Source organism: Nelumbo lutea, chromosome 2 (genome assembly GCF_056320005.1).
Source record: "Nelumbo lutea isolate HS-2025 chromosome 2, American lotus-T2T, whole genome shotgun sequence".
NCBI lineage: Eukaryota > Viridiplantae > Streptophyta > Magnoliopsida > Proteales > Nelumbonaceae > Nelumbo > Nelumbo lutea.
Genome location: NC_142685.1, coordinates 44,134,008 through 44,143,008, shown reverse-complemented (window position 1 = coordinate 44,143,008; position 9,001 = coordinate 44,134,008). Strand labels below are relative to the sequence as shown.

General features: G+C 38.7%; 1 protein-coding gene across 1 annotated transcript; it reads left to right on the top strand.

The window, feature by feature from the left end:
• The first annotated feature begins 2,165 nt into the window (after positions 1–2,165).
• Positions 2,166–2,929, top strand: LOC148870253 (low temperature-induced protein lt101.2). Its single transcript, XM_088968000.1, has 2 exons — positions 2,166–2,508; positions 2,616–2,929. Exons 1-2 carry the CDS (start codon positions 2,428–2,430, stop codon positions 2,694–2,696), a joined length of 162 nt encoding a protein of 53 aa, XP_088824126.1. The 5' UTR covers positions 2,166–2,427; the 3' UTR covers positions 2,697–2,929.
• The last annotated feature ends 6,072 nt before the right edge of the window (positions 2,930–9,001 follow it).

Below are 9,001 nucleotides of genomic sequence, written 5' to 3'. Positions count from 1 at the left end.
TTCTATACACCAATCCGTGGATTAATATCGATTCCAAGCTGGCACCCACCCTAACTGTACTTTGGCCTAAAAATCGTCATTCTCTTTTAATTTTTTATAAATAAGGTCTTTTGTCTAAATTTGCTTTTGATCGGTGAGGTGAAGTTTATATTTAGATAAATTTAAAACAAACAGGTTTGTGTCCGCTAATATTATTTAATAGGGGAGTTTAAGTCCAATTTCAAAAAATGAGAGGATGTTTCAACATTTAGGTGAAATTTCAGGTTTTAGACTTTTACCCTTATTATTACAATACAAAATTACAAACTTCAGTGGTTAAGTAACGGCGCAAAGAATAATTAAAAATGATTAACGTGTTCAAAATTTTGTAGGAGCGGAGACACCGGTCTGACTAACAAGGAACAAGGCTTCCAGCCCTCAATATCCTGTCCGTCCCTCACCCCCTTTACCTGACGTCTCACCAAAAACTAAGCATATATTCCCACTCCAGACCGGTTATTCTGCATCATTGTTGATTCTTTTTTGTCCATTATTTAGAAATTATTGATTTTTCAAAAACTAGTATCTTTTTGTTGTTTGATACCATTCCTGCCATTTAAGTGAGAAAATTCATGAATGAGTTTGTTTGATAGTGATTATCATGAGCCATTTTTAATCATTGAATCATTATCTCCATTGTAAATGTTAGATGCTACGTCATCATCGTGGAAAAATCATAATCGCTTGATAATTGAGGAATCATAAAAAAATGGTGATTTTTCATCGAAACCAATTTCATTAATCGATTATTCAACGATTTCTCAAAAATTGCTGAAATCAGCTAAAGTGATTCCGGAATCACTAATGCGGCTCTAAAGTAACAACAATTTTTTAAATCACCCATTCAACTCCTGAATCAAACTGAGTCGAGTTGAATATCTAACTCGCTAATAAACTATTACATTCGAGTTCAATCTCGATTCTAGTTAGAGACTTGAATTTAAGCTTGATTCAAGTTAAATGCTCAGAAAGCTCAAATTTGGCCCGGCTTGAACTTCACGGCCTTTAATTATAGGTCTCTCTCAGCAATCAAGGTGTCAAGCCGAAGTGACACCCTATATACATATATATATATATATATATAAAAGCTCAATTAAGCTCGCGAACGGAACTTTACTAAGCTCAAACTCAACTCAATTAATAAAATAAATGAACCTATATATTAAACTTGAAACTAAATTTAAACTGAACCAAACCAAATTTTTCACGACTCAAACTCGAACAGATAATAACTAAGTATATGTTTGGCCTCAATGCTGCACATGCAGTATCGTTTTCTACTATTGTGTGGATTGGAAGCAATGTTTTTTGTCTATTTCTATTTGGAATTGTTTCTGATAGGTAGAATGTTTCTTGGAGTAACAACTACTTTTTCTGTTTGGTACCAATGCTCTAGGACAGGTTTTCTTCACTTCTCCCCATTATCCAGTGCCACATCATTGTCCTATTGGCAGCAATGAGCTAAAGTTACGGAAAATGTCAAATTCAACTTGCTCCAAGTCATACCTTTCCAATTTCTAAAATATAGCTTAAAACACCATTTTCTAAAAAAAAAAAAATAATTCCAAACAACGGAAACGGTTCATATATACTTTAGACCATTTGGTTTCTTAGAGCACTAATGTCAGGACGTTTTCTTAAGCAACGGAAACGGTTCCAAACAGACGCTAAGCTAACCCCTACTCCTTATCCAATTAATGGTGATCATATCTTTCAAAAAAAAAATAATAATAGTGGTGATCATGGAAATATCCAATTCGGCCAGCCATTTGGTCTCTCTCTCTTTAGACCATTTGGTCTCTTTTACATGTTAAAAGTGAATGAATGGATTTCTTTCTTCTGTTTTCATTCTTAACACGTTTCAAGATGAAATAATACAGGCTGCGTGGTGACTAATCAACACTGAACAAACACTATTACACTACTATTTAAGCGTGAAGGTCTGCCTAACACTAACAGAGTCATTCATATATACTTTCGTTAATTAGAGAGCGTTTGTGAGATTATCATATGTGTCATGCACACATACTGAGAGAGTCTGAAACTTGTGTTCAGCTGGCCACATGCATCGGGCAGCAAAAATATTATATTTCCTGTAAAATCGACAACTTCGTTCTTCGCATCTTCTAGTAGTTCCAACAACAAATTTGCATTAGGAGGCCTACACGTATCAGAATTGCACCCTTTACGTGGACTCTCCCAGCTGCTTCATCGCTGCATGTTTGTCCCCAACAATCGGTGCCTCGCTGCAAATCTCTCTCCATGTCTCCCCACTTTTATCTCCCGCCTTAGTTCTTCGTCCCACTTGATCAGTGCAGAAAAGCCATCAACAGAAAAGGCTAATTAGCGGAAAGTAGTCACAAGTTTATATAGCAAGAAAGAATTGAAATGGCTGCAGCAACGTTTCTGGAAGTGATTTTGGCCATATTTCTACCCCCTGTTGGAGTTTTCCTTCGCTATGGCTGTGCAGTAATAACTCGTGTCTTCAGTACTGTTGCTCTGGTTTAGAGGTTGGAATTGATTTTTCTGATCTCTGGTTTTTGGGGTTTAATTCGTTTAAACTTTTGAAATTGCAGGTTGAGTTCTGGATCGACTTGTTGCTGACAATACTGGGTTATATTCCGGGAATTATATACGCCATCTACGTATTGGTTTGATGACCGATGAATTAATGCATGCAGATCTTCATCCTTTCATACTTTGTATAGGGAAATTAATGACAGGATTTTCTTCTCTTCCCTTCTAGTTGAATCTTGGTCGTCGTCTCTTCATTTGATAATCATCAGGGTCTATTTCTTGGCAATCTTAATACTTCCATTTTCTTTCTTTTGACTGTATTTTATGTATTGCATACATAGATAGATGGTTTCAAGGATCATGAATTAATCAATTTAATAATTGAGAGAGAGAGAGAGAGAGAGAGAGAGAGAGAGAGAGAGAGAGAGAGAGAGAGAGAGTTATGCTACTCTGCTACATAACGCGGATTCAACCCAACTTCAGCTTCAACCATTAATATGTTCATGCCTCACAACTTATATTGAATGAAATTTATCTGATCTTCTGAATCAAAGTTACCCACTAACAGAATATGAAACAAAATCCAACTGGGTCTTACATATCAGAGTTAGAGACATGAAATGCTGATCCTAATTGAGTTGTTGTAATTGTAAGTTTTTCTTTTCATATATATGGCCATAATAGGGTTCTCAATGAACAATAAATCTAACCATAGAGTTAGATGTACTGGCTCAAGTTACATTGTTATTAGCGTATGGTTGGGCTTGGCCAGTTGAGGGCGTGCAGTTAATTTCAGGCCCAATATATAGTCCACGAGCCAAGCCCGCCCAACAACTTGTAAGAATCAAAATTATTAGATGGTAGAAAAAGGTTTTAAAAAAAATAGAATAATAAATTCCAGCCTAGTTTTTAACCTCACTTGTTTGGCTAATTGTTTTTCTGTAATTAGTATTTGCTTTTCAGGAAATTATGCTCTAAGGATATCATTATCATGAATTAGTGTACAAGTTACTCAAATTAAAAAAGGGACCAAATCAACAGAATATTCATTTCATATTGGTCGGTATTATCACCTTATGTCTCTTCATTATGCTTGAATGAATGAGTAGAAACCAAGCTTATAAATCTCCTTTGAAGCAAGCGTGTTAGTTACATCTTCCCACCATTTGCTTTATTTTTGGATTGATTTTGTGTCTAAGAAGCTTCTTAGGAAAGTGGAAACGTTGTGCTTTGTAGTCAAAAGCAGCGCAAAACATAGAATCCCATCGAAGTTTCTGATGAAAGAATAAAGTATCTAGTTCTAACTTCTTAAGTGAGTGTCAAGCAAGAAACAAGAGAAGGGAATAAGCAGAGAGAATAATAAAAGTTTTAGGAAAAGGCTGTATGCCTTTGTCAAGGACTCAAGGACACTAAAGTGAAATGGAGTTTTCCTCTGTCTAATCAAACTCGCTTTTGAATTTAAATCAGATCTAGGGTTTGCCTTCAAGCAAAGGGTTAGGTTGTAGTTAGGGATGTAAGCAGGGTCATGTTTGGTACAGGGTTGGCTCAAGCAAATATCCGACCCGACCCATCACATGAATTGTATAGCCAAGGCTGTAATTACCAATCTTGCAAAGTAAGGGTCTGTTTGGTTTGATGGGATAGGGGCCTAGAAATTGAATCTATGGTAGGATGAAATCAGAATCCCATTTCCCATTTTCGTTTTTGGTGGAATGTTATTCTCGTCTCAAATGGCCATTGGCATCCCTAGTTGTGGTATAAGGTAATATTGGTGGAGTTAAATAAATCAGATGTTCCCCATGTGCGGTTATAGTGTATCTGTGAGTAATCTGCTAGATGGTCATTTTAGTGGAGCTCAAATCAGATATTCCTAATGTGTGGTTGTAGTGTCCTGGGCATAGAGTGTGGGCAGTGTTTTATAGGTAAGGGAGGCTAGACTGTAAGAGGCCCAGCAGCGGGTAATATTGGTGGAGTTCTAGATCAGTTGTTTTGGATGTGAAGTTGTAGTGTCTTGTGGGCAGTGTCTTATGGGAAGCAGATCCAGTAGAGGATAATATTAGTAGGGCTCAAATCAGGTGTTGCCAAGCCTCAGTTTGGAAGGAGCAGTGTAAATCTTATATTTTGTATTATATTCATATGTATTTATACTGTACATGTTTATATCTGCAGTTCCTCCAAACTGAACCTTAAGGTTCATCAAAAGACTGTGCTCACAGTCCTTGTAATTCAATTTGGAAGGAGTATAATAACTATAAATATATAGAGTAGATGTACCATTATAGTATCTAGTAGGTAAGGTGGAATGAAATCATGACTTATAGAATGGAATATCTCTCAAGTTCTAAGGGTGTAAATTTTGATAGGTAATCTATAATCATTTTTCCTTGAAGGTGATTGGAATTGCAATTGTCACAAAATATTTGTCAATCGTATATCCTTCCTACAACCCCGTTGGCAAAATGCAAACGGAATTCCCACCCACTCTCTTCCCGCTGTCTGTGGTAGGAAATTTAGGTTTTTAACGTTGTAGAACACATTGATTAGTTTTAAAGGAACGACGTGACAGAGTTGGATTTTATTAGCAGCTGTGTCACCAATGGTTGTTTCGAAAACATGTGAATGTTGATGCTGGTCGGGTTGGATTATAGAATTAACGATTAAGCCAAGCCAATTCTCATCCGAATAATCATCCAATAACTCAAACTCAATCTATTTAATCTATAGTTTATTCTATTTGTCATGATTCTATTTCCACTCAAAAATATATACACCGTTGGATAAGATGGTTATAATCTTAAATTATGAGCACTCCCGTCACATCCATTTGCAATTCCAAAAGTGGGCCATCTGCAAAGAGATCCCCATGTCGGTACCAAAACAGGTTATTAGATTCAGATCGTCCAGGAATCGGCACCAAAAGTGGTTTTAAAATTGTTGATTTGGCTAAAAATACCTCAAGTACATGTCGTCAGGCAGGATCTGAATCGAGATCCGATCCAGCCACCTCTTAATTTGATCCAATTATCCGAAATTCAGTTGTTTTTAACAATGTTTTAAAACCGATCTGGAGCCGGAACTGCTTTGGCCATCGGTTTCCGGGCCCACAGTTCAACAGTCCGGTTGCAATTTAAAAAATAAAAAATTAAAACAAAAAATAGCTAAAAGATGTTGTTCGAGTTGAATGCGTTGATAATTTGATCATCCAGATCAGCTGGTCCTGAATAAGCCAATAGTTTTTCACAAAAGATAGTTCAAGGTAAAATAAAACTGGCTGCCTAAACAGTTTCTGGGCGAATGGTCAGATGGTTTGAGTCGATGATAATTTAAAAAGGGAAAATTTATGATATTGAAAGAGTGTTGAACAATTAAAATCTATCTATAAATTTTGATAAATAACACATGATTCACTATCTACCATCACATTTGTGATTTCATTTTATTGGTCAGTTGGTTTTCGGACATTATATCTTTTCCGTATCATAGTCAAACTCAATTTAAAATATATAATATATAGGGGTAAAATTTGTTATAAAAGGGCCAAAATATAAATGAAGTATGGATGAGCCCATAGGGGGGATAACCATTAACACGGAGAGTGGGAGAGGGGTAAATTTACATGGAAATATGTATTAGAGTGGAGATTTTCTAAACCATAAGGGGGCATGGCTCCCATGGGTCCATTCGGTCGGTGCACGTTTTACCGAGTTCGAATTCACTCAGGGCAAAGCCCATTCAAGTAACCTTTTACAGACTTGCATTGAGAATATCTTGGAATTTGTATGTTTTATTTTATGAAAAGAATGCATGACTGTTAGACTGTATGGGCACAGGTTTGCTCTAATAAAAGCCGATCTCCATTTTACCAACAAGACATCTTCTGACAACTCTCTATCAATTTGATATAACACCGCACATTTTACCAAAAAATTGGACCATGAGATATGCGAATTCAGCTTCGATCAGTGCAAGCCTATATTCACACTCTATGAAAACGTTGCCTCTCGCATCCTTCGATTGGAAATATCTCCTCATAAAATAAATCACATAATAATGTAGATATTCCGTAAAGACTGTTCAAAGGCCATTGCACTAACGGAAGCCGAACTTGCGAATTGCGATGTGAGATAGCGCTGGAACGTATTTTGTTGGCCAGCGTACCTTTGCTTTGGGGCATCTGAATCCATGTACTTATAAATGGTAAGAAGTTTTCACTCTTCAATTTTTTCTATTTAGTCTTATTCTTTATTGTTTACTCTTTAAATTGTTAAAAGTTAAGTTTTTTTATTTTATATTTGGAAATTTTAAGGTTAATTTCTTTAATTTTGGCATTTTTATGTAGTTTTCTTTATTTTTTAAATTTCATTTATTTTTTAGAATGACCCAAATTGACTCATGGGTCAACTCTAACCCGAACATTTAGGGTTATGGTCTAACATTTGATAACCTAACCCAAAATTCAATCCGACCCGAAATCAACCCGAAGTGTCTTGACCTAACCTGAACCAGACCCACCCAACCCAATTGCCAGGTAGTCCCGACTCAACCCAAAATGGCCCTCAATTAGGGTGTACACAAAATTTGGCTCAGTTTGAACCAAATGCAAGCTAAATTCAAATTTAAGTTTATAAGCATAATTGAGCTTATATTATATATAATATTTGAATTTATTATATGTGTAAGTAAGGTGGTGATTAGGCTAAGGGTGATGGTATCTGATGGTGCGCGATCTAGCTACTCCTAGCTGGAGGGCGATCCGAACTCCAAATGGGTAGTGAGCTGGATCGATCTGCAAAATAGTGTATCAGAAAACCCAGGGTAGCTAACCCGGCAAGGTCACTCTGATGCTTAATTCAGTACTTAAGCTGTAAATGCAAGCAGAATGCTTGAGAGCTTGGGTGCTAGTGAGTAGAATAATCACGCATACATTTGCCTTGAGATTTCGAGTCTTTATATATTGGAGAAGTCGCGGGCCTTACAGAAGAGCTCCGGGTTCTCCGGGCTGTGGAGATAAGGTTGGTTCCGTTTTTGAAGGAGAGCAGTATGCTGATAAGATTTATCGTCTACCTTCGATTCAGGTGAAACCGGGATGAGTTTTTATCGTGATCTTGGGAAATCTGGGATCCGCTGGCTCATCGTGACCTCAAGAGATTCGAGATCTATTGGGGAGGCCTTTGGAGTCGGTTATGCGGTGCTTCAGCTCATTAGATCCAAGCTTGAACTTCGGTTCTTTAGTCCTGAACTGGATTGGATGTCGAGGTGCCTCTACACCGAGGCAGATTTTGGGCTGAGGTGGTTGAATACGCGAACTACGAATGTTCCAAACTGGGCTTGCCAGGCTAAGTTGTCATCCTTTGATCAGATCGCACCTACGTGTCCCCTTCTTGCTAGGTTATGCCAAATCACCCTTCATCAATTGCCCCCACTCCTCGTGCCAGGGGTCCTAACCCGATGTAGGGAGTTCATGAAGAGTTTAGGTGGATTTGGCACGAGGTCTAGTCAATTTGGGGGGTGAACCATTGGCCAGGCCTGTTCAATCATTTGGCTCAACCATGAAATGACCCAGGTCGCGTCCCAAGCACGCACAGGCGTCACACAATTTATAGATTCCATGGATGTCAAAGAGCGCGCTCAACCGATTTCGTCCTTGGGTGGCGTGCAACCGGTTTTCATGGGAGCCGTTGATCGCCAGATGTGGAGGACTATAAATAGAGGTTGAAGGGCCCATTACCTTCACCATAAATCTTGTGATTGAGCTCTCCTAAGGTCGCGTCGGAGTCCTTTAGCTTGCCACTCTTTCCTTTGTGTCTGAGGTCGTTGTCGTCCTTTTGGTGAGTTCGTCTTCTTTCATTAGTTGTTCCCCTTTCCTTTTCCTGTCCAATATGTCTAGTGCTATCATAGATAGATTGCTTAGTGATTCTAGTGAGCCCGAGGGTGCCGATGTGCAGTCCTCGGCTCCCGCCGGTGAGGTCGGCTCTTCGCTAGAGAGCTCCTCATTACACATCTTAGGGGAAACACCTTTACCCGACAGAGGGCCAACTCGGCCTGAGGAACCTGAAGCTCGGGTAGAGGAACCGACCTCCAAAGAGGGGGTCCCATCTTCTTCTCGGGGTCAGGATCTGGATGACCTCGGACAGATTACTGTCCTTGGTAGCCCGTTACCGTCTTCCTGAAGCTTAGGTCAGTACCCATGGGTTAATGGTCACCACGAGCTCGCGGTTTTTGAGGAGTAGCTCATAGCTGGGTTATGCTTCCCGCTCCACCCTTTCATCATAGAGATTATTAAGTTCTTCGACATTACCATTGACCATTTACATCCGAACTCCATCCGAACCATTGTTGGCACGATCTCTTTGTTCCACGAGTATAATCGACCTCTTTCATTAGACACCTTTAGTTCGATCTGTTCCATCAAGAAGAACTCTGCTTCCCTGCGCAGGGACACCCC